At 39.9% G+C, this 26,567-nt stretch overlaps 1 protein-coding gene across 1 annotated transcript; it reads right to left on the bottom strand.

Annotated features, from left to right (window-relative positions):
* Positions 1-115: 115 nt before the first annotated feature.
* LOC127360156 (myb-related protein B-like) lies at positions 116-26,186 on the bottom strand. Its single transcript, XM_051394411.1, has 13 exons — positions 26,109-26,186; positions 5,947-6,040; positions 5,736-5,807; positions 5,119-5,339; positions 4,247-4,430; positions 4,009-4,173; positions 3,673-3,780; positions 3,219-3,355; positions 3,019-3,109; positions 2,846-2,935; positions 1,895-2,068; positions 1,568-1,659; positions 116-440 (listed from the first exon to the last, which is right to left on the bottom strand). Coding segments are annotated over exons 1-13 (1,455 nt in total). The 5' UTR covers positions 26,135-26,186; the 3' UTR covers positions 116-439.
* Between the last annotated feature and the right edge of the window lie 381 nt (positions 26,187-26,567).

The raw sequence follows: 26,567 nt of genomic DNA, 5'->3' as shown, positions 1-26,567 counted from the left end.
AATATAAAGTGTCTTTGTGTCAATAAATATCAATATCAGCCAGACTTCAATAAATAAATAAATATCAGTGTGATTAAAAATATAAAATCTACTAAATAATTATCACATCTTCAGTAAACATATAAGAAATACGACATTAAATATGATCAAATGATAAAAATAGAGCTTTTGTTCAAATTCAGCTTCAATATATAATGTATATAATATACAATATAATCATTACAGATGTTTCCTGTTAACTGCTAAATAAATCAATAAACATCAGTTCTTAGATAAACTGATGGACACTGAGTGCAGCGAGTCTCAGGACTGAAAGATGATTTAAAATGCTGACTCATGATTTGTGGGTCGACTCAGCAGACTGATGATAGTTGATTTAAAATCATCATAAAAAGATTCACAGCATGTTTTTTGTCACTGCTCGATGAAAGCGGGAATCTCTGAAAGACACAAAAATCAGAATCAGCTTTATTGACAGTGTATGAACAGACTTCAACTATCATTGTTCACGTTATACGTTTACACATCAATGATGCTAACAGCACAAAGCTAACGATAGCTTTCTACTAGCTGAGAGTGATGCAGTTCACTGAACGACCACTGGTGGCGCTGTTAGTTACAGTTTAATGAACGACCACTGGTGGCGCTGTTAGCTACAGTTCACTGAACGACCACTGGTGGCGCTGTTAGTTACAGTTTAATGAACGACCACTGGTGGCGCTGTTAGTTACAGTTCACTGAAGTTTATTCAGTTCACTGAACGACCACTGGTGGCGCTGTTAGTTACTACAGTTTAATGAACGACCACTGGTGGCGCTGTTAGCTACAGTTCACTGAACGACCACTGGTGGCGCTGTTAGTTACAGTTCACTGAACGACCACTGGCGGCGCTGTTAGCTACAGTTTAATGAACGACCACTGGTGGCGCTGTTAGCTGCTCACTAGTTCACTGAACGACCACTGGTGGCGCTGTTAGTTACAGTTCACTGAACGACCACTGGTGGCGCTGTTAGCTACAGTTTAATGAACGACCACTGGTGGCGCTGTTAGTTACAGTTTAATGAACGACCACTGGTGGCGCTGTTAGCTACAGTTTAATGAACGACCACTGGTGGCGCTGTTAGCTACAGTTTAATGAACGACCACTGGTGGCGCTGTTAGCTACAGTTTAATGAACGACCACTGGTGGCGCTGTTAGCTACAGTTTGAATGAACGGGCGCTGTTAGCCACTGAGGACTGGCGCTGTTAGCTACAGTTTAATGAACGACCACTGGTGGCGCTGTTAGCTACAGTTCACTGAACGACCACTGGTGGCGCTGTTAGTTACAGTTTAATGAACGACCACTGGTGGCGCTGTTAGTTACAGTTTAATGAACGACCACTGGTGGCGCTGTTAGCTACAGTTTAATGAACGACCACTGGTGGCGCTGTTAGCTACAGTTTAATGAACGACCACTGGAGGCGCTGTTAGCTACAGTTTAATGGTACATAGAGGAGCTTTAAATGAGCTTTAGGGACAAAGAGCAGACACTCATTATGAGTGAGCTGAAGGACAGACGGACTCACCAGGGCTCCACGTAGAGTCGGGCCTGCTCCGTCAGACTCATCTGATCGTCTGTTTTCCCGTACATCACCACCTGTAGCTCTCCGCTCAGCTGCTGACACAATCATGTGATCTCTATAAACACCTCATAGATACAGTTTCACGTTTAAAAGGTTCACTGTTGTTTTTATCAAAGTGGAGGAAATAGTGCATCTGTTGGGGACTTCTTTCAGCAGCGGATGAATCCACATGTGGTGCTGTAGTGAGTGCTTGTGGCAGCAGGACGGTGTATAAAGTGTGTGTGTGTGTGTGTGTGTGTGTGTGTGTGTGTGTGTTAGGTCAGTCCTCACCTCGAAGGGGTTCGTTCTGTTTGCGGGACATTCGGGAGAGTTTGTGTAATCAACTGACTGCGGACACCACCACACATCCCCCTGTCCCTCCAACAGGAAGCAGCCAAACTCCTCGCAGCCAGGCACAGAGCAGGATTCTCTCTGGATGGAGCTGAGCAGACTCTCTCCCTGGACCTGCAGGACAGAAGCTCCACATGATCAGGTTCGGACTTACGGATTAACTTCCTGACTGTCTGACACCCAACATCCTCCTGATGTGGCTCAAAGGACACTGATTGGTCTGAAGCACTGAGCGCTGCAGGAGCACCTGGTCACGGCCTTGTTGTGTTTCTATTCTGTAAACTGTTCTAACTCAAACTTTACAAAGTGTAGATTTCAATTAAAGATTTTGAGATTCTATGTGGAACTGTCATTAAACCGTTAACAGTGCCACCAGTGGCAATGCTGCAGTCAGCGTCCTGGTTACAATATGTTCCACTAGCTTAGCAGTAATGTTAGCTTTGACTTTGGACACTGTGTTGGACTCTGTGTTGTGGTGGGTGTCGGCCGATCGTAGAAGTTAGCGGACTCCATTTATAAGTTAACGTTAGCTAGTGTTGCACACTGTTGGCACTGTAGGGAAGCGGAGAGAGAAGGCACTCGGGAGCATAAAAGTATATATACATATATATTATATGATATATGTACATATACACATATGGAAGCTTTCAGTGAAAGTTGGAGGTTTAGTGGTGTTGAAGTCATGTGACCGAGGTGTAGTTTGTTAATGTTAACGTTAGCTTTTTACTTCAAAATCATAAAAGTGGAGTTCATTAATGCAGATTATTCTCTATACAAACATATATCATCACTGTAGAGCTGGTGGACACCTGTGTGATCCTGTATGTGAAGGGGGTCCGCTCACTCAGCAGAATCCCAGTTAACTATATAGTGTGTGTGTGTGAGACAGACCTCAGAGCTGCTGCTGGACTGTTGAATGTCAGGATGGACGCTTTGCTCCTCCCACGTCAGATTCATCATCCTGCCCGAACAGACAGACACCTGAGCCACAAACACACAGTGAGGATAGCCCGGGTCTGCGTTCAGGTCCAGGTCTTACATCAGCTGCTTGAGTCTGTTCTCACCTCGTGCTGGCTGCTGATCTTCAGCGGTGTCGGTGTTCGAGGAGCTGACGTCAACAACTCTCTGATCCTCTGTCTGATCTCTTCGGGCGTCCTGAGCACCACCGCACACGTTCACAACTCATCAGCAGTCTGTCAGTACCGCCACAGTAACAGGACAGGATACTACAACGTATGTGACCTCTGACCCCTCCCGGACCTACCGACTGGTGTGGCTGCAGTGCAGACAGGAGTCCTGGTCCTGGTTAGTGCTGGTGGCGTGTTTGAGGGAACAGACGGGGGTGGAGGTGAGAACTGGACGCTGTAACTTCAGATCGTCAATGTCGCACAGACCGATGAACTGAAGACAGACAGACAGATCATTCAATCAGCAGGACAGACAGACAGACAGACAGACAGACTGCTCCGGGAGGAGGTTCAGCAACTGTTGCAACTATGTTCTAGTTGATTTAATCAATAATCAATAATAATAGAAACTTCCTGAACCATGAACACTGAAGGAATCCTAACCGGGAGAAGCTGACTGCAATGACGCCAGTGGTGGTGAAGACAACAACTCCCAGGAACCCACGCTGCTTCACCACCTCATCAGACTGGCAGACATTACAGACTGAGAACATTATATTTCAGAAGGTGTAAATAAGTTTGTTGTCTTACATAACTCCTGGTCAGATCAATGACCGACGGGTCGGCGGGGTCTCTGTACAGGCAGGTGGAGAGCGATGAGGTCACTTCCTGTGGGCCACGGCTCCAGGTCTCTGTGTGCTGTGATGGAGTCAGGTTCCATTCATTTAGTTTAATAACAAAACTGATAATAATTAATGACACTGATAACCAAGAAAACAAACTTCAGTTTGACTTCAGTACGAAAAGCAAACATTAACAGACTAATTAAAGGTTAAATTACACTGACTGCCTTAGAGACCAACCAGCTGTCTTCCAAAATAAAAGCCTCAGCTAAGTTCCAACAAATAAAATGAGAAGCTAAAGCACCGCGTCAGTCAGCTCCACGAGCGCTGTCAGCTCGCACACGCTGAGAGACGAGTCGTAACCTGAGGAGGAGGCAGGGACGCAGGCGGGGCACAGGTAGGCGTGGTTGCTTTGGCATCCGCACATACTCTGATCGCTGGAGGTGCTGCTGGACAGACTGTCCCCCTGCTGGAGGACAGGAGAACATTATCGTCTCTGTCGCTGTCAGGCATGGACGACGGCTGCGTGGGTGGAGGCTGACCTTGGTGGGGATGCTGGGGGGGGCGCAGGTCCCGGGTGCTGGTCTGGTGGAGTTAGAGGAGGAGGTGGAGGAGTTGGAGGAGGTGGAGGAGGAGTTGTAGAGTCGCAAGACCTGCAGGTATCCCTCCTTCTCCACCTTCCTCTTAAGGGTGGAGTTCCAGTGGTTTTTGATTGAGTTATCTGTCCTGAGGAACAAACACAGACGCTGCATGAGGCCCGCCACCGTCTGTCTGTCTGTCTGTCTGTCTGTCTGTCTGTCTGCCCGCCACCATCTGTCTACGTGCCTGCAGGCGGTCTACGTACCTACAGACTGTCTACGTACCTACAGACGGTCTACGTACCTACAGACTGTCTACGTACCTACAGACGGTCTACGTACCTGCAGGCGGTCTACGTACCTACAGACAGTCTACGTACCTACAGGCGGTCTACCTACCTGCAGGCTGTCTATGTACATACAGACGGTCTACGTACCTACAGGCGGTCCACGTACCTGCAGGCTGTCTACATACCTACAGGCTGTCTACGTACCTTCAGACTGTCTACGTACCTACAGGCGGTCTACGTACCTACAGGCTGTCTACGTACCTGCAGGTGGTCTATGTACCTGCAGGCAGTCTACGTACCTACAGGCTGTCTACGTACCTGCAGGCAGTCTACCTACCTGCAGGTGGTCTATGTACCTACAGGCTGTCTACGTACCTGCAGGCAGTCTACGTACCTGCAGGTGGTCTATGTACCTGCAGGCGGTCTACGTACCTGCAGGCAGTCTACCTACCTGCAGGTGGTCTATGTACCTACAGGCTGTCTACGTACCTGCAGGCAGTCTACCTACCTGCAGGTGGTCTATGTACCTGCAGGCGATCTACGTACCTGCCAGGCAGCAGTTTGGAGATGTCGGCCCAGCGGTTTCCCAGCAGTCTGTGGGCCTGACAGATGATGCGGTCCTCCTCCAGCGTCCAGCTGCTCTTCTTCACCGTCGGGTTCAGGTGGTTGTGCCAGCGCTCGCGGCACTGCTTCCCGTTCCGACTGTGCAAGTGTTTGGCGATGAGCGACCAGCGCTTCACGCCGTACCTCTGAACCAGATCGATGACCTGCACAGGAAGTGACATCACAACATATCATGGGTTTATAAAGGAGTTCCAGCAGCAGACGCACAGCAACGCCACCACAGATATTACATCATTCCCTGATCAATGATACTATAAATGTTCAGTCGGAGGAAGATCTTCACCCTCTCATCCTCCTCCTGAGTCCAGGGACCTTTGACCAGCTCTGGGTTCTTTATCTGCTGCCACCTCCGCTGACACTCCACACCTGACCTCTGACCCTGAGACACACACACAGTCTGTCCCTCACACATGTGCACTGACTGTTACCATGGTAACACACAGTTAGCCTCTCTGAGCCGTTAGCTTAGCTACAAACAGGAAGCACACAGGAACGTTAAACGGCGTCCAGTGAGTGAATGAATGTGTGAAACAACTCACTCTGAAGTGAAGAGAAACTGAAGACCAGCTGTTTGATCCAAACTCCTTCAGCAGCCTGTGCAGCTTCTCATCCTGAGGATACCACCATCATCATCATCATCATCATCATCATCAGGTATCCTGTCCTTATATTACAGGAGGCTATAACTGTATCATTGGGAATATCTGAAACTGACTTCTACTGTGAAGGAGGGAACATGAAGATCATTACCTCATCTTTTGTCCATCCGGGCCTCTGTAGAGTCAGTCTGGAAAATCGTCCATCCGGTCCTTTACGTCCCAGACAGCCGGAGCGAGTCTTTGTACTGTAAGCAACAGGCAAAGTTAGAGCTGAAACATATATAAGTTATATGTTATTAGGGATGTCCGATATTATCGGCCGAAATTCACTAAAAAATGTAATATCGGGAATTATCGGTATCGGGTTTTTATAACTGAAGTTTGTTCCGGAGGCTTCAGCATTTCCGAGCCTGCATGAACGCAGCATGGGACGTTTACCGGCTTGCGCTGGATGACGTATAACAACAACAGCTACACACTAGACTGGTTGGTTGCTAACCGTGGCTAACAAGCAAACAATTTAAAGCTGAATGATTTTAATATTAACACGAAATAAGTGCAATGCACCTTAAATATTTTACCCTGCTATGAGCTGTTCCTTAACCAAACTAACAATTGGCTTAGAATTTACATTAGGACTCCTTCAGGTGCATAATACAATTAAACACATTAACCAAAGCTAGTGCTTAGCTAGCGATTAGCGCTTAGCTAGCGATTAGCGTTAGCGCTCTTTTCAGTATTGATACAATGAAAGTTGAAGTCGTTCTCTTATTTTGCACAGTGTTTACATTTGGAAAGCCATGTTGCATTTATGTATGCATCCAGTGGGGCATCACAATAAAATAAGGCATAATGTGTTAATTCCACTATAGGAGATATGTTATGTTTTTACCTAACAGCTTTGGTGTAAATGCATATATCGGTATCGGGTGATGTCGGTATCAGAAATTGAGAGTTGGAATATATCGGAATATCGGATATCGGCAGAAAAGCCAATATCGAGAATCCCTATATGTTATATATTATATAGATTATATATATTATGTTATATGTGTTCTATGTTATATATGTGATATGTTATATGTGTTCTATGTTATACATAATATATGTTCTATGTTATATATGTGTTATATGTTGTATGTTTTCTATGTTATATATGTTCTATGTGTTATATGGTATATATGTTATATTCAATTCAATTCAATTCAATTCAATTTTATTTGTATAGCGCCAATTCATAACAGAAGTTATCTCAGGACACTTTTCAAATAGAGCAGGTCTAGACAGAACTCTTTAAAATATTATTTACAGAGACCCAACAGTACCACCATGAGCAAGCACTAGGCGACAAGGGCAAGGAAAAACTGCCTGTTAAAAGGCAGAAACCTAGGACAGATCCTCCGGCTCTAGGTGGGTGGTCGTCTGTCTCGACCAGTTGGGGTGAGAGAGAGAGAGAGAGAGAGACAGACAGACAGGTGCACAGCAACAACAGTATTGTCAATGGCAATCTAGCAGGACCATGGCAGGAGGCTCCACCAGGATCGATAAGAACCTGCGAGACCAGAAAGCACAAGAACTCCGGGGAAGAAGTGAAGTTAGTAACATGCATTAATGGAACATGAATGAGTGCAGAAAGAGAGAGGAAGAGAGGAGCTCAGTGCACCATGGGAAATCCCCCGATAGTCTAGGCCTATAGCAGCATAACTAAGGGATGGTTCAGGACTCACCTGATCCAGCCCTAACTATAAGCTTTATCAAAGAGGAATGTCTTAAGCCTACTCTTGAATGTGGTGAGGGTGTCTGCCTCCCGAACCACAACTGGAAGCTGGTTCCACAGGAGAGGAGCTTGGTAACTGAAGGCTCTGGCTCCTGTTCTACTTTTAGAGACTATAGGAACCACAAGTAGCCCAGCATTCAGAGAACGTAGTGTTCTAGTGTGGTAATAGGGTACTATGAGCTCTTTAATATATGAAGGGGCCTGACCATGAAGACCTTTATAGGTGAGGAGGAGGATTTTAAATTCTATTCTACATTTTACAGGGAGCGAATGCAGAGAAGCTAGTACAGGAGAGATGTGATCTCTTTTTCTAGTTCCTGTCAGTACTCGTGCTGCAGCGTTCTGAATTAATTGGACCGTTTTAATGGACTTATTGGGGCAACCTGATAATAAAGAGTTGCAGTAATCCAGCCTAGAAGTAACAAATGCATAGATGAGTTTTTCTGCATCTGTCTGTGATAGGATGTGTCTAATTCTTTTAATATTACGTAAATGAAAGAAGGCTGTCCTAGAGGTCTGCTTCATGTGGGAGTTAAAAGACAAATCCTGATCAAAGATAACTCCAAGATTCCTGACAGTGGTGCTAGAGGCCAAGGTAATGCCATCTAGAGTAACTATATCTTTAGACAGTGAGTCTCTAAGGTTTTTGGGGCCAAGAACAAGAATTTAAGTTAAGAATTTCAGAGTTTAACATCAGAAAATTGCAGCTCATCCAGGATTTTATGTCCTTAAGACATGTTTGTAATTTAGATAATTGATTAATTTCATCGGGCTTGATCGATAGATATAACTGCGTATCATCTGCATAACAGTGAAAGTTAATGGAGTGATTCCTAATAATGTTGCCTAAAGGGAGCATATATAAAGTAAATAGTATTGGTCCAAGTACAGAACCTTGTGAAACTCCATGACTAACTGTAGTATTTATTGAAGGTTCATCGTTAACGTGTACAAACTGAGAACGATCTGATAAATATGACTTAAACCAGCTTAGTGCGGTTCCTTTAATGCCAATTTGATGCTCAAGTCTCTGTAAAAGAATATTATGGTCAATGGTGTCAAATGCAGCACTAAGATCTAATAATACAAGTACAGAGACAAGTCCATTGTCAGAAGCAATCAGAAGGTCATTATTAACTTTAACCAGAGCTGTCTCTGTGCTGTGATGAACTCTAAATCCTGACTGAAAATCTTCAAATAAACTATTGTTATGTAGAAAGTCACACAACTCTTTGGCGACTACTTTCTCCAGAATCTTAGAGAGGAAGAGAGGTTAGAGATTGGTCTATAGTTGGCTAAAACCCCTGGGTCAAGAGTGGGCTTCTTAAGAAGGGGTTTAATTACAGCTACTTTAAAGGACTGTGGTACATATCCTGATAATAAAGAAAGATTAATCATATCCAGTAAAGAAGTGCCAATTAAGGGAACAACTTCTTTAAGCAGCCTAGTTGGGATCGGGTCTAACAGACAGGTTGATGGCTTCGATGAAGAAACGATTGAAGTTAACCGATGAAGATTGATAGCAGAAAAACAGTCTAAATATATATCTAAGTTTACATTAGCAAAAGTCCCTGAACTTGGAGAGCCACTGATAACTGTTAATGGCAGTCTGTGATTAATTTTCTCTCTAATAGTAATAATTTTATTGTGGAAGAAGACAGATAGGAAGTTTTGCCTAATGGCTTATAATCTAATAGTATGAATTCAAAAGTTGTTAAATAATGGTCAAATAGGAAAGGATTATGTGGGAAGACTATTAAATGTTCAATATCAATGCCATATGATAGAACAAGGTCAAGAGTGTGATTAAAACAATGAGTTGGTTTATTTACACTCTGACAGAAGCCAATTGAGTCTATTAATGATATAAATGTGTTACTAAGGCTGTCATTGTTAACATCCACATGTCCTACTTTATCTGATTTAAGGACTAAACTTGATAAAAACTCTGAGAATTCAGATATAAAATCAGATTACGGGCCAGGAGCGCGGTACACTATAACAAATAGAACTGGCCACAGTGTTTTCCAGTTGGATTCATTTAGGCTAACATACTCCTTGTGGGACAACCAGGTCTCAGTAAGACAAAGTAAATCAATATCATAATCTGATATTAATTCATTCACTAAAACAGCTTTAGAGGACAGAGACCTGATATTTAACAGCCCAAATTTAATTCTCTTATTTTGTGCTACTGAGGAGTTGGTTTTAATTTTTATTAGATTTTTATGTTGAACTCCTCTTGTTTTTATTTCTTTAAATAATTTAGGTGGTCAGGGGACAGACACAGTCTCTATGGGGTTTTGGGTGGGTGACTGTTCTAAAGAAAGCGCAGAGAAGTGTGTAAGACAGCAGCTCTGCTTCCTGGTCCCAACTCTGGACTGTCAGGTTTTAGAAATAAACTTCGCCCTATTTCTAGATAAGAGAGCCGCTCCATCCAAAGTGGGATGGATGCCGTCTCTCCTAATCAGACCAGGTTTTCCCCAAAAAGGCTTCCAGTTATCAATGAAGCGGTAATAACCAGAGGAGCCTATTACTAAGCACTAATAGAAGAAAATAAGAATAACCCTAGGTTCCTCTTCAGCACTGTAGCCAGGCTGACAGAGAGCCACAGCTCTATTGAGCCACATATCCCCATAAACTTAAGTAGCAACGACTTTATGAGCTTCTTCCACAATAAAATGATCACTATTAGAGAGAAAATTAATCACCAACTGCCATTAACAGTTATCAGTGGCTCTCCAAGTTCAGGGACTTTTGCTAATGTAAACTTAGATATATATTTAGACTGTTTTTCTGCTATCGATCTTCATCAGTTAACTTCAATCGTTTCTTCATCGAAGCCATCAACCTGTCTGTTAGACCCGATCCCAACTAGGCTGCTTAAAGAAGTTGTTCCCTTAATTGGCACTTTTTTACTGGATATGATTAATCTTTCTTTATTATCAGGATATGTACCACTGTCCTTTAAAGTAGCTGTAATTAAACCCCTTCTTAAAAAGTGCACTCTTGACCCAGGGGTTTTAGCCAACTACAGACCAATCTCTAACCTCCCCTTCCTCTCTAAGATTCTGGAGAAAGTAGTCGCCAAAGAGTTGTGTGACGTTCTACATAACAATAGTTTATTTGAGGATTTTCAGTCAGGATTTAGAGTTCATCATAGCACAGAGACAGCTCTGGTTAAAGTTAATAATGACCTTTTGATTGCTTCTGACAATGGACTTGTCTCTGTACTTGTATTATTAGATCTTAGTGCTGCATTTGACACCATTGACCATGATATTCTTTTACAGAGACTTGAGCATCAAATTGGCATTAAAGGAACCGCACTAAGCTGGTTTAAGTCATATTTATCAGATCGTTCGCAGTTTGTACATGTTAACGATGAATCTTCAATAAATACTACAGTTAGTCATGAAGTTCCACAAGGTTCTGTACTTGGACCAATACTATTTACTTTATATATGCTCCCTTTAGGCAACATTATTAGAAATCACTCCATTAACTTTCACTGTTATGCAGATGATACGCAGTTATATCTATCGATCAAGCCCGATGAAATTAATCAATTATCTAAATTACAAACATGTCTTACGGACATAAAATCCTGGATGAGCTGCAATTTTCTGATGTTAAACAAAATTCTTCTTCTTGGCCCCAAAAACCTTAGAGACTCACTGTCTAAAGATATAGTTACTCTAGATGGCATTACCTTGGCCTCTAGCACCACTGTCAGGAATCTTGGAGTTATCTTTGATCAGGATTTGTCTTTTAACTCCCACATGAAGCAGACCTCTAGGACAGCCTTCTTTCATTTACGTAATATTACAAAAATTAGACACATACTATCACAGACAGATGCAGAAAAATAATCCATGCATTTGTTACTTCTAGGCTGGATTACTGCAACTCTTTATTATCAGGTTGCCCCAATAAGTCCATTAAAACGGTCCAATTAATTCAGAACGCTGCAGCATGAGTACTGACAGGAACTAGAAGAAGAGCTCACATCTCTCCTGTACTAGCTTCTCTGCACTGGCTCCCTGTAAAATGTAGAATAGAATTTAAAATCCTCCTCCTCACCTATAAAGGTCTTCATGGTCAGGCCCCTTCATATCTTAAAGAGCTCATAGTACCCTATTACCCCTCTACAACACTACGTTCTCTGAATGCTGGGCTACTTGTGGTTCCTATAGTCTCCAAAAGTAGAAAAGGAGCCAGAGCCGTCAGTTACCAAGCTCCTCCCCTGTGGAGCCAGCTTCCAGTTGTGGTTCGGGAGGCAGACACCCTCACCACATTCAAGAGTAGGCTTAAGACATTCCTCTTTGATAAAGCTTATAGTTAGGGCTGGATCAGGTGAGTCCTGAACCATCCCTTAGTTATGCTGCTATAGGCCTAGACTATCGGGGGATTTCCCATGGTGCACTGAGCTCCTCTCTTCCTCTCTCTTTCTGCACTCATTCATGTTCCATTAATGCATGTTACTAACTTCACTTCTTCCTCGGAGTTCTTGTGCTTTCTCGTCTCGCAGGTTCTTATCGATCCTGGTGGAGCCTCCTGCCATGGTCCTGCTAGATTGCCATTGCCAATACTGTTGTTGCTGTGCACCTGTCTGTCTGTCTCTCTCTCTCTCCCTCTCTCTCTTTCTCTCTCTCTCTCACCCCAACTGGTCGAGGCAGACGACCACCCACCTAGAGCCGAAGGATCTGTCCTAGGTTTCTGCCTTTTAACAGGCAGTTTTTCCTTGCCCTTGTCGCCTAGTGCTTGCTCATGGTGGTACTGTTGGGTCTCTGTAAATAATATTTTAAAGAGTTTGGTCTAGACCTGCTCTATTTGAAAAGTGTCCTGAGATAACTTCTGTTATGAATTGGCGCTATACAAATAAAATTGAATTGAATTGAATTGAATGTTATATGTGTTCTATGTTATACATAATATATGTTATATGTGTTCCATGTTATACATAATATATGTTATATATGTGTTCTATGTTATATATGTTATCTGTTCTGTTATATATGTGTTCTATATTATATATGTGTGTTATATGTTACATATGTTATATGTGTTCTATATTATATGTTATATATGTGTTCTATGTTATATATGTTATCTGTTCTGTTATATGTGTTCTATATTATCTATGTGTGTTATATGTTACATATGTTATATGTGTTCTATATTATATGTTATTTATGTTCTGTGTTATATATGTTACACATAATATATGTTATATGTTACATATGTTATATATGTGTTCTGTTATATGTTACGTATGTTATATTTGTTACATGTTATATATGTGTTCTATGTTCTATATGTGTGATGTTATATATGTTCTATGTTATATTTTGTGTTCTGTTATACATGTTATATGTGTTATATGTTATATATGTGTTATATGTTATATATGTGTTCTATGTTATATATGTGTTATGTTACATATGTTCTATGTTATATATGTTACATGCGTTATATGTTATATATAATATATGTTATATGTTATACATAATATGTTATATGTTATATATGTGTTCTATATTCTATGTTATATATGTGTTATATATTATATGTGTAATATCAGTCCCTCCAGAAAAACGCTGAGTTTTTTGTGATTGTTGCGGGCCAAAATCCTTGACTATGTGGCATGTTTTCTTAAAAAACGGGACGGAATATGCAAGATATTTATGCAATTTTATGCGATGAAATTGCGGGAACTTGCAAAAATTGCGGCTTCATCGCGGGGTTTGCAGCTTTTCGATGACATACACGTCCCTTTATTACGTCACTTCATAACGTTCCCATGGCAACAGGGTGAAATGGCTGCTCTTGTGTGAAGTAAACGCAACATTTTTCAACTTTCTGCTAAGATATATGTGACTTTTTTGCAACGAAAAATGCGGCGATTATGAAATCATGCAAGCGCAGAAATCAGCAATTTATGCGGCGAAAGTGCGCGATTTGAAAAAATGCGGCCCCAGCATAAATACGCGGACTTTGGCTGATTATGCATTGAATTATGCGATCGCATAATCACATTTTTCTGGAGGGACTGTAATATGTTATATATGTGTTCTATGTTATATATGTGTTATATATATGTGTTCTGTGTTATACACAATATACGTTATATGTTATATATGTGTTATATGTTATATATGTTGTATGTTATATATGTGTTATATGTTATATGTGTTCTATGTTATACATAATATATGTTGTGTTATTTGTTATGTGTTCTACGTTATACATAATATATGTCATATGTGTTATATGTTATATATTTGTTTTACGTGTTATATGAGTCCATGCGACGATCAACCGTATAAGTCCAAAAAAATAAAAAATGAGATAACCATGTGACATGAATGGCAAAAAAAGGAGAGCAAACATGAACGAATGGAAGGACAGAGCAGGAAGTCTTGGAGGGAGAGCTAAAAGGAGGAAAAAGTCCACCGAAAGAGGTGAATGGAAGAGAAATTATACATTTATTGTCACAGAGACAATGCAATTGTGCAAAAACAGACCAGCATAGTTTATTATATTTCACTTGTTCATGAGTTGTGGTTTTTTTTTAGCCCTTATAGCATTCATCCTGCAGTGAGAGAGGGGATAAGAGAGGATATCCTGAGCTTCCCACACCAACCGAACCACTACTCACAGATGAAGGGAGATGTGGAGACGGTGTACCTGAGCCCTGATTTGAACCTGCTCCGCATGTACCGCCTGTGCAAGGAAAACAATCCAAGGGACATCTTCAAGCAGCAGAACCTCAGTTTTGGGCAGCCAAGAAGTGACACTTATGCAAAATGTGACACCCTGTTCTCAAAATTAGCAGGTGCTACAACAGATGGAGAAAGGTCGAAGATTGCAGCCGAGAGTGAGCGTCACCACCAGAAAGCTGAAAAAGCGTACACCCAGTTGCAGGCTGACTCAGAGTGGGCCAAAGCCAATGATGACTGCCATGTCATTTGTATCGACATGCAGCCAGGCAGCAGCATCCATTCAAAGTCATTGAGATGAAATGTGCGGACTTCAGGCAGCTCCCTGATGCAACACATCTGGCTTCCTAATCACAACCATGATGTGGTGGAAAGTGACAGGTAAAAAACTAGAGTTGGGTTTCTAAGACTAACAGTGTTGGGGATATGTGCGTGAAGGAAGAATCTTTATTGAATTTCTTGTTGAATCATGATTTCAGCTAAAAAACCAAAAAAAAAAAAAAAAAAAAAAAACCCCCCTCCCCCCCCTTTTTTCCCCCCCCACTCTTAAGTAACTTAGGGCTTTTAACTACAAAAAAAGGGGAAGAATAATATAACATTATACAATAAAAACCAGGGGGCGGGGGAAGTTTTTTATTTTTTTTTAAAATTATAAGATGAGTTTGGTTTTTTTTGGTTTTTTGTTTGTGTTTTTTTTTTTTTTTTTTTTTTTTTTTATTTTTTTTTTTTTTTTTTTTTTTTTTTTTTTTTTTTTTTTTTTTTTTTTTTTTTTTTTTTTTTTTTTTTTTTTTTTTTTTTTTTTTTTTTTTTTTTTTTTTTTTTTTTTTTTTTTTTTTTTTTTTTTTTTTTTTTTTTTTTTTTTTTTTTTTTTTTTTTTTTTTTTTTTTTTTTTTTTTTTGGGTTTTTTTTTTTTTTTTTTGGTTTTTTTTTTTTGTATTTTTTATTTTTTTAAATTTTTTTTTTTTTTTTTACTGTATTGTCTGTATTTGTTTATAAATTGAAAGAAAGAAATGCTTAATATTTTCTTTAAGGTTCTGTTACTATATTAAAACTAAGATAAAGGAATCAGATCTCCAGTGGTTTAAAGTGATATGATGAATTGGACTTTATACTGTTATTCCACATTAACTGGACATATACCGTTCTTCCACATTCCAGAAATGTAAATTACTCTAACTTTTTATTTTTAAGATTGACACTGAAAAATCTTATCTCATTAGAATTGGGAAGCTTTTGTTGTCTATCTTCAAGTAAAATAAAAATATATAATATAATGTTCACAGTCCAAATAAAAAAAATATATTATTCAAAATTTGAAAATATGGACTTATATGGTTCTTCGTCTCAAGGTCTCATATGTTCTATGTTATATATGTGTTCTATGTTATATATGTTATATGTGTTTTATGTTATATATGTGTTATATGATATATATGTTATATGTGTTCTATGTTATACATAATATATGTTATATATGTGTTCTATGTTGTACATAATATATGTTATATCTGTGTTCTATGTTGTACATAATATATGTTATATGTTATATAATGTGTTCTACGTTACAGTGTTTCCCATAGGATTTTACAAGTTAAATGCATCAATCTGGTGCACTTTGAAAGCAAAATTGAGAGGCTAGATCTATGAAGAACTGTGTGCTCTTGTAAACAATTTAATCATAAACACACTGGTTGTATAGATACGAATGGTGAAAGCACAAAATCAACTGGAGCATACATCTCAGCCATCAAAGAAATTAAGCAAAAGTGGTTACCTGTGTTGAACTAGTTTATTTTTTAGCAAATAAAATAATAAATAATTAAACTGTAAGCTAAATTGTCATAAAAAATAAATTGGATTTGGAGGGTACATCATCAATTCGTTGTTAGTTGCAGCCTTAAGGGGACACATGGCAGGCAAAAAACATTTTGGGGGCTTCCGGTGATGCAAGCACCCGAGTAGCCACGTTTTAGTGGAGCTCTGGCACACTTATCCTGCAATATTGGTATTTTTTATTCTCGGTGGCGTTCAATCTCATGGAAAAGTGGAGTGGCTACTCCGGGTGATGTCCCTGGACCGATTCTTGAGCAAACCTGCGTGTAAAATGCCTCCTAAACAAGTTTCGAAGAAGAAAGATATACCTGTGGCCTCCTCCCAAGATGACAATGCTACGCTAGTGGCTAACACTAGCATGACACCTGATCCGGGTCTGACCAAAGCCCTTGAAACGATGACGGCGAATATTGCCACTAGGATGGATGAAAAATTTGCAAAGATGCTGCACGATATCACCACAAATATTTCTCAGAGTTTGAAAGAAGTCACTGACCGTGTCAGTGAGGCGGAACACAGAATTTTAGTGGTGGAAAATGCATCTACTGATGCTGAGCAGCGTTTGCTAGTCTGGGAAAAAACAGCAAAGGAGCTGACAGAACGGCTGCAGGATTATGAGAATAGAGGTCGACGCAAAAACCTGAGGATTATTGGCCTGTAAGAGAAGCTTGAGGGGACAAACCCAACGAAGTTTATGGAGTCCTGGATTCCCCAGCTCCTACAACTTGACACCAAAGCGGGCCGTATCAAGTTGGAACGGGTGCACAGGCTCCCAGGTCCCCAGACTTCAAGACTCCCACGCACAATGATAGTGAGGTTTCACAACTTCAGTGACCGTCAAAGGGTGATTGATGCGGCTAGACGACTCAAAGATATCCGTCAGGATGGAGCGAGGATTCACTTCTTCCCGGACTTTGCTGCTGTTACACAGAAAAGACGACGGAAATACGACCAGGTACGGAAGACGCTCCAGAACAGCGAGGGAGCTTGTTATGCCATGATCTACCCCGCTTCCCTCAGGATTACAATGAATGACACGGTTAAAACTTTTAATTCTCCAGAAGAGGCTTCATCATTTTTTGACTCTTTGTAGCTGTCCTATGAGGCGCAGATGAGGTGAGCCACTTTCATGTGATAATTGTCGGGCGTTTCACCGGGAGGTTTCAGAGAACTTATCCCGACTATGTTTCGCCTTAACTTCCTAATATGTTCCCCTGCGGAAAGACTCTTGATTCAGCCCGCTATATATTTTTCATAAATAAATAAATAAATCTCAGGGGGTATTATTCGGTATAGCTACTAGAAATAAACGGGTGGTATTCACTCAAGCCGCACTCGTTAATTACCTCCCGTGTAAGTTACATGATGCTTCACGGGGTATGTTTATTTTTATGGAAGTTTGAGGCTCACAAGATGCTCTTAAGATACGGGACTTGTGTGTTTTTGCCTCTTATTTCACTGCCATCAGGACCAGTACCCTACCAAATGTGTTTTTTCTTTCTATTTTCTTCTCTCTTCCTATTAGATCTATATATTGGTTACTTAATATCATTATTATTATTAGTGGTTGGGATATTGTCTGTCTATATTGTCAGCCATCAATACTACAACTTACTGTGCCAGATAAGTAAGTAGGGAGTGTGCTTGCACTTAGTATTAGGCAGGGGGTCCTCCACCTCAAAGGAGGGTTTGAACTTGCTCTCTGTGGTGTGATCTCAAGTTTAGAGGTTCTAGAACAGTTTGTGAAGGACCTAGTGTTAGTCTTTGTAAATAGTTTTGTTCCAGGAATGGCCACTGTTTTGTTACATATTATTAGCACGCTCAGTCCCGTTAGTATGCTATTTATGCTACCCAAAGACAGGCTGGATGTGGGCTGTGGATAATGATAAACATGTGACAGTGATGAGTAGCAACAATTTAAGATATGCTAAGTACTTAATTTAACTATGAACATTCCAAGTATTAAACTCTGTACTTGGAATGTAAGGAGCATTCATCACCCAGTGAAGAGAAAGAAGATTCTCACCTCTCTCAAAAAGGAAGGAGTGGAAATTGCCCTCCTACAGGAAACTGGAGTTTGCAGAACTTGAACCTGAATGTTGTATTGTAGGTGGGGATTTTAACTGCCACCTGAACCTGCTTATGGACAGAATGCCTGCAGATCCTAAGGTCCCATCAAAAAGAGCCAGGGCACTAATAGACACATGTGAGGAGTTTGGGTTTATTGATGTTTGGAGAACTGTGCATCCTACTTCTAAAGAGTTCACCTTTTTTTCCAATGTTTATAAGAGTAGTTCTAGAATAGATTATTTTTTCATTCCTAAATTAATGCTTTCCTCTGTTGTGTCTTGCGATATAGGAACTATTTCTGATCACAGCCCAATATTCTTACAATTGCTCTTTACCGAGAAACAGTGCTCTTCTAATTCCTGGAGGTTCAATCCACACTTACTTAGTGATCCCAAATTAATTTCCTACTTTAAATCAGAATTTAACATATTTTACACAATAAATAAAACCCCAGATATAACCCCATCAATATTATGGGAAACGTGTATGCTAGAGGCCTTATTATCTCCTATGTTAGAAGTAAGCAACGTAAATCTTTAGAAGCCCAAAGGAAATTAGAAGGCAAACTTGCTGATTTGGAGAAGACACATGCAAAATACCCCTGTGATATTAATATGAAAGCAATGTTGGCTACAAGAGCGTCTCTAAATTCTCTTCTTACTCACAGAGCTGAGCAGAGTATTCATTTTGCTAAACAAAGACTATATGAGTATGGTAATAAACCAAGTAAATATCTTGCAAGACTAGTGAACAAGAGGACTGACTCTCAGACAATTTCATCCATTAAAGACAAAAATGGACATAGTAAATCTGATACAGTTAATATTTGTAAGGTTTTTAGGGAATTTTATAGCCAGTTATATAGTAGTGAAGAGCCCCCGGAGGTGCAGGACTTGATTGATAGATTTATGTCGAAGCTTACTTTACCTAAACTAACGGAAGAACAAAAACAGGGGCTAAATGGACCAATCACGAAGCAGGAGGTTTTAGAGGCATTGCAGACCTTACAATCAGGGAAATCTCCAGGCCCAGACGGCCTTAGCAGTGAATTCTATAAAGATTTTAAATCAGAGCTTATGGGACCTTTTTTGGAGATGCTAAATGAATCATTTAATAAAGGCTCTTTACCTAGATCACTTACAGAGGCCAATATTAGTCTTATACTTAAAAAAGGGAAACCAGCTGATGAATGTTCTTCATATTGACCTATTAGTCTTCTAAATGTTGATTTTAAAATATTATCTAAAACACTAGCGCGGCGCCTTGAGAAGGTTTTACCCTCCATTATCAACACTGATCAGACAGGGTTCATTATTGGCAGGAACTCCTGTAACAATATGAGAAGGCTGTTAAATGTAATTCAGTTGTCGCATCAGCAGAAGTTGCCCAGTATGGTGATAAGTCTAGATGCTAAAAAAAAAGCCTTTGACAGAGTTGAATGGCACTTTCTTTTTTCCACCTTAAATACCTTTGGATTTGGAGATGCTTTCAACAACTGGGTTAGGTTGTATAACAGACCATTGGCTGCTGTTCGGATCAATGGCCAGCTGTCATCCTACTTTCCTTTGGGCAGGGGAACCAGGCAGGGGTGTCCTTTATCCCCATTGTTGTTTGCTATAGCGCTCGAGACCTTGCAGAAGCTATAAGGAATAGCCCAGATATCACTGGAATTTCAGTTGGTGGGAATGATCATAAAATAGCCTTATATGTGGATGATATATTGCTTTTTATAACTAATCCAACAAAATCTATACCAGCTGTTTTGGAAGTAATAAATCAATTTAGTAAATTTTCAGGGTATAAAATATTTTTTTCTAAGTCTGAAGTCATGTCGCTAGGAAACTATTTTCAGCCCACCTCTTGTCCATTTAAATGGTCACCCACAGGCTTTACTTATCTTGGAATTTCCATCACCCCATCATTAAAGGTGTAGGACCTTGTCCTCGTCTTCCTCTACAAGAGACGCTTTATCTGTCTCTTAATTCAACAATCATCATATTATTTTGATTTTGTTCCACCAGGAGAGTTTTCAAGGCCTCTTCTTTCCCTTTGACCTTTTGACCCAGGAGGGGGGTGAGACTGTGGCGCCGACAGTCTCCCTGCACAGAGAGCCTGGTTCTTTTCAGATTCTCAGATGGGATCTCTAAGGTGTCAATATGTTTTATCCTCTTTAACAGAACACTGACTTCTCCACAGATCAGAACGACACCCTACACCTAAAGTGGATCGTGTGTGATAACATAAATGCCTTTTTGATTGTAAATCAGGGTTAGATATCCCTGAAATGTGTTTACATCTCTTTTAGTCTGACAGGTCCACCTCCAGAGAGAAACTCCTCTGGAATCCACATCTGGCCTTCTGACACCCCTTCCTCTAAAGTGTAAATTACGATGTTTTCTGTTTATAGTGGACATTCCAATCTAGGAAGCAGTAACAGCAGTTGCACAGATATAGATTTAGTTCTGTTGGAGTATTATGGTAAAATTTCATCTCCTCCTAATTAACAGATTGCCATCCAGCATGAGAAGGACGCAAATGTAATGTTTGTCTGATGTTTCTGTCATCAGATTGGACAAAGTTACAAAATCATGTGTAAAATGTCTGAATGTTTGATGGAGCCACAGTGCCACCTTTTGGTAAGGTTCTGGTATAGCGTAAGGTACTTTCAAAACGAACTTTGTTTGATAACTGTATAGTAATACAATAAGTAAATGCCTGACACATATTTGTTATAACAAGGATTAAGCTAGCACTATACGAAATATGTACAGTCCATCAGTGCTGTCTTATGTGCGTGTTTAATGATTAATGATTTAATGACTTTAATCAGTTCCACTTTTCTTTTACATTAAGTAATTTCGGTTATGTTATGTTAAAACATGTGAACTATGTATTAAGTCATGGTGGGTTCTGTGAACGGTGAATTATGATCTCGAAACTTTAAAACACGATAGGAGTAAGTTGATAAAGTTACGTATATCAAATTATCATCAGAGGAAGTGACGCGCGCGGTCAGCTCCTCTCGTCCAGTTCCGCCTCAAGAATAAAAGCTATAAGAGATAGACTCCGGTCACTCTTATCTCTCTTCTCTTCGCGCTCGCTTTTCTTCTCTCTCTTGTATCAACTAGTTATTTATTCTCGCTTTTTCTTTAATTTCCGTACTTTATTTTACTTCGTTTGCGACACGTGTTAATTTTTCCTCAAGTAATAACTTGCCGTGCTGAAGTACTTTTCAAGTACTTTTATTTTGAAAGCTAAAGACACAAACGAATTTCTTCTTTTATATTTTTGTAGTCTTATCGTCAAGTATTGTCGCCTTTTCACAGAAAGTGAATTTAATCAAATTCTTGGACTTTCTTGGAGAATTCGCCAGGCCAGCATTTCATCCTCCAGTTATTTTTAAACAAGAAGCTGAATTAGTTTACAATCAAAGCTGAAGACCAACCACTCTAAGACATTTATCATCAGCCAGAAGGACGTCGCAGTAGTTGACTGCTCAAGAAGACGTATAAACGTTTCCAGCCGAATAAAGACATTATTCTCCAGCCACCGTGCCCCCAACGCTCACTAGCGCACACGCCGCGCTGGGCCTTTTGGAGAGATTGCCACTGGAACCAGGGACGAGACGCAACTTCCTTCAGCCTGTTGGACCAGTGACGCAAAGCCGCAGTTGAGCTGAAAGCCAAGGACCTGGAATCCTTCCAAGTTCCATCTACAAACAAAGTAGGCTGACTCTCCGGTACACGGCCGGATTCACACACATGAAGAAGAGCTGGTGTCTGTCTGTAAGCTTTGATTCCCATCTTTTAAGTTTAAGAGAATTTTGGATTAGGGCCTCTCAGTTCTAAAATTTACTCTCGGAATATTTTAAACTTACTGCCGCATCGCAAAATCCACCATCGCTCCTGAATCACCTAATAGTAATAATTCATATATTGTCCACATATTCTGTTACTTGTTGTCATTTGTTTGTTTATCATTTCATGCTATTTACTCTGCATTAGTTTAGTTAATAAACATATATAACCGTATGTCCTTGTTGGTGCAGGTTTGATTTGATGCGGGAAATCAATGAATCGTGTAAAAGAAATCACTACTTCAGAAATATGAGATTAAATATAGATTTTGAAACTTAATAAATTGATTTAAAATTGATTTGATTAGATCGGCGGAATAATTTCCTCCGGATTATTCCAGTAGCTAAACAAGGAGGTGGTGCCCCATTTACGAGTGTATTATTAATCACTAGTGATTAAATACTAATAATAATGAAAAAGTAGTGTATCCCCTACAAAGGCAATGTTCAAGGCCAACTTTGAACCTCTCTTAAAGCGTATATGTGATGACTTGGACAGATGGATATCTCTTCCACTGTCAATGATGGGTAGAATTGCCTTACTCAAAATGAATATTCTACCAAGACTTCTTTATCACTTTCAAATTGTCCCTATTTTATTTAATAATAAATCAATTAGAAGGGTAAATGGCTGGATCAGCTCATTTATTTGGAACAGAAAAAAACCACGACTAAAAATGGCCATGTTGCATATGTCTGTAGAGCAGGGAGGCTTAGCCGTCCCAAATATCAGGCTTTATCAGCTGGCTGCACAGCTTTGATACATAGCGGAGTGGATTAATAATGACCCTGAATCGGTGTGGCTAGATCTGGAATCTGTGAATGCAGGTACTGGCCTCTCAAGTCTTTTATTTGCCTTGGACTCAAGAAAAACTAAGATTGTGGGGGACAATAACCTTTTAATTACAACAAGTCTGCAAGCTTGGCTAGCAGTAAGGAAGTTAGAGGGTCGTTCTAAAACATTGTCCTCGCTAGCTCCGATATATGGTAACATGGATTTTGCCCCAGCCCGCTCAGACATGGGATTTAAGATGTGGGAGGAGAGGGGAATTTTAACTGTGGGACATTTATTTGATAAAGGAGTGATGCTTACATTTGAACAAATCCGACAGAAATACGGTCTCCCGAGAAACCACTTCTTTAGGTATCTGCAAATTCGCAGCTTCATTCAGAATCAAAGAAGGTATGACTTTGACTGTCAGACTTCACAGATAGAACGTTTACTTCTTGGTAGAGGCAAGAAAGCAGTTTTTGGTTGGGGGTATGCTGAGCTCAACTCTGCTAGCAATATGAGCTTAGAGTATCTTTGATGCAAATGGAATGCTGATCTCAATCTTACAATAGATGAATCAACATGGTTGGAAATATGGCGGTTAGCTAGAGAGATCTCCATATGTAACAGAACCAGAGAGACTCAGTTTAGAATATTGCATCGCTTGCAGATCACACCACAGCTCAGACACATGATGAACTCAAGTTTGTCTGAAAAGTGTTCCAAATGTCAAGTAGAGGTGGGAAGCTATAGGCACTGTATGTGGACATGTTGAGGAGTACTGGGGTAAAATTGTTAGTAAACTTAATTTGATTTTTAATGTCCAGCTGGATGCCGATCCTCAGGTTCTGCTTCTTGGCTTGCCCAGTCCTCATATTAAAGGGTCTCATCAAAGAAAGCTGCTCAGTATTCTCTCATTTGCTGCTCGCAAAAATATATTGCTCAGATGGATTGATAATGCACCACCTACAATTGGGGGTTGGCACAAAGTGATATTTCACTTACTACCAATGGAATATCTAACATACAGATTCAAATGTAGGGTGGATAATTTTTTTAGGATCTGGACCCCTTTCTTTAAATATGCTGGTAAAAGACTTACAACTACTCTCTCAAAGTCTGTCCCTCTATGAGTCTTTTTTATGAGTTTTACTGAAAATACGTTAGTTACAAGGCTCGCGGGCCTCTCGTCCACGACGCCCTGTAAACGTTAAGTTAACTTACGTGGTCAGAGCTGCTGGTAATAACAAAGATTCTCTATATACATTTATACTTTCAGAACCGTCTCTGGTAATAACATTAACGTTAGCTAGCTAGATATAACGTTACATACTGTTTCACGGTAAGCAGCCGGATATATCAGTCGACATAATCGAGACTGACAGCTAACATCGCTAGCTAACGAACGTTAACGTTAATTATCAATAATAAACTTTTGCAGTAACATTATCTGTTTGCTGTCGTACATTGATCAGGATAAAATTGTGTTTGAACTAGTAGATACTGTAAAGTTGGTTAACGGAGCACTTTGGTCAACTTTGGTTGTTTTAAAGTGCTTAACAAATAAAGTTGGATTGGATTGGAACGTTTCTTACCTCAAACGATGTGGTGTCCTAAAATGCCTTGACATCTCGGATGCTGTCAGGTAACGTTATATATTCCAGTGTGTGTGTGTGTGTGTGTATGAGTGTGCACGTGCCGCGTACAGCAAGGGGGGGGAGGGGCAGAGCTGACTGACTGGGAGCGAGAGATGCTTTGCTGAAGCAGCGGGCCACCACGGTCTAAGTAATTAATGGGAAACACTGATGTTATATATGTTATATGTTATACATGTTATATGTTATATATTATACGTTATATGTTATATATGTTAAATGTGTTCTATGTTAAATATGTGTTACATGTTATATATTATATATGTTATACGTGTTATATGTTATATATATGTTATGTTATATATGTGTTCTATGTTAAATATGTTATATATGTTCTATGTTATACATGTTATATGTTACATATGTTATATATGTTATGTTATATATGTGTTATATGTTACATATATGTTATATATGTTCTATGTTACATTTGTTATATATGTTATGTTATTTATGTGTTATATGTAAATATATGTTCTATGTTATATATGTGTTATATGTTAAATATATGTTAGATATGTTCTATGTTATATATGTTCTGTTATATATGTTACATATGTTCTATGTTATATATGTTATATGTTACATATGTCATATATGTTATGTTATATATGTATTATATGTTAAATATATGTTATGTTACATGTTATACGTCATATATGTTCTGTTATATATGTTACATATGTTCTATGTTATATATGTTATGTTATATATGTGTTATATGTTAAATATGTTATATATGTTATATGTTATATATGTTCTATGTTATATATGTTATATGTTACATATGTTCTATGCTATATATGTTATGTTATATATGTGTTATATGTTACATATGTTATATGTTATATATGTTCTATGTTATATATGTTATATGTTCATAAACAGATCGATCAGAGCTCTTGACTGCCTACACAGTGAACTGGAGGATCCACAGTGACCCAGTTCACTGAGAGAAGAGCACAGCTCCTTCGTACTGCTGTTTATAATCAGCTCATGATCAACAGCTAAAGCAGTCATATTGATGACATATACGTTTCAGGTGTGTAACAGGTGAGTAACAGGTGATTAACAGGTGATTAACAGGTGTGTAACAGGTGAGTAACAGGTGATTAACAGGTGATTAACAGGTGATTAACAGGTGTGTAACAGGTGAGTAACAGGTGAGTAACAGGTGATTAACAGGTGATTAACAGGTGTGTAACAGGTGAGTAACAGGTGATTAACAGGTGATTAACAGGTGAGTAACAGGTGTGTAACAGGTGTGTAACAGGTGAGTAACAGGTGATTAACAGGTGTGTAACAGGTGAGTAACAGGTGATTAACAGGCGTGTAACAGGCGTGCAACAGGTGAGTAACAGGTGATTAACAGGTGTGCAACAGGTGAGTAACAGGTGAGTAACAGGTGTGTAACAGGCGTGTAACAGGCGTGTAACAGGCGTGTAACAGGTGAGTAACAGGTGAGTAACAGGTGAGTAACAGGTGAGTAACAGGTGTGTAACAGGCGTGTAACAGGCGTGTAACAGGCGTGTAACAGGTGAGTAACAGGTGAGTAACAGGTGATTAACAGGTGTGTAACAGGTGATTAACAGGTGTGTAACAGGTGTGGCATGTACGTCAGCTCTCACCAGGACCTGCGGCTTCTGTTGCTCATCACTGCTGTTCTTATGAACACTGACACACTGAACTGCTGCTGGAGGGGACACACACACACACACACACACACACACACACACACACACACACACACATTAAACTTTTCCAGGACAACGTAGATTATTTCCAGGATATTCCAGGATGCTGAATCCATTTCGGACATTTTTAAACCAGAAGTGTTCCTATTTCAGCTCCCAGTGGGCCGACTGTGATTCAGTCTGAGGTTATTGATATGATCAATACATTGGAGCTGCTGAAGCTCAGTGCCATTGGTGTGAATGTTTGTAATACACACTAATAACCTCTTTGGTGTTCAGCATATAAATAACCTCAAAATAGACAATCAGGCCACTGGGAGCTGAAATATGGACACATCATCTTCAATTAACCAAAACCTCCTATATTGTCCCAATCAGCCAATCAGCTGCTGA

This window comes from Dicentrarchus labrax, unplaced genomic scaffold, assembly GCF_905237075.1.
Source record: "Dicentrarchus labrax unplaced genomic scaffold, dlabrax2021, whole genome shotgun sequence".
NCBI classification, from domain to species: domain Eukaryota; kingdom Metazoa; phylum Chordata; class Actinopteri; family Moronidae; genus Dicentrarchus; species Dicentrarchus labrax.
The sequence above is the reverse complement of the archived record's forward strand: the minus strand, read 5'-3'. Positions and strand labels throughout refer to the sequence as shown.

What these genes read in the sequence shown, in the direction of transcription:
- LOC127360156 (XM_051394411.1), bottom strand. Translation starts at nt 26,134, where the DNA reads ATGAGCAACAGAAGCCGCAGGTCCTG. An exon ending in CCGGATGGACAAAAGATGAG is followed by an intron (nt 5,808 to 5,946) that starts GTAATGATCTTC and finishes TGGTATCCTCAG; the next exon opens with GATGAGAAGCTGCACAGGCT. An exon ending in CACTGCAGCCACACCAGTCG is followed by an intron (nt 3,110 to 3,218) that starts GTAGGTCCGGGA and finishes GGTGGTGCTCAG; the next exon opens with GACGCCCGAAGAGATCAGAC.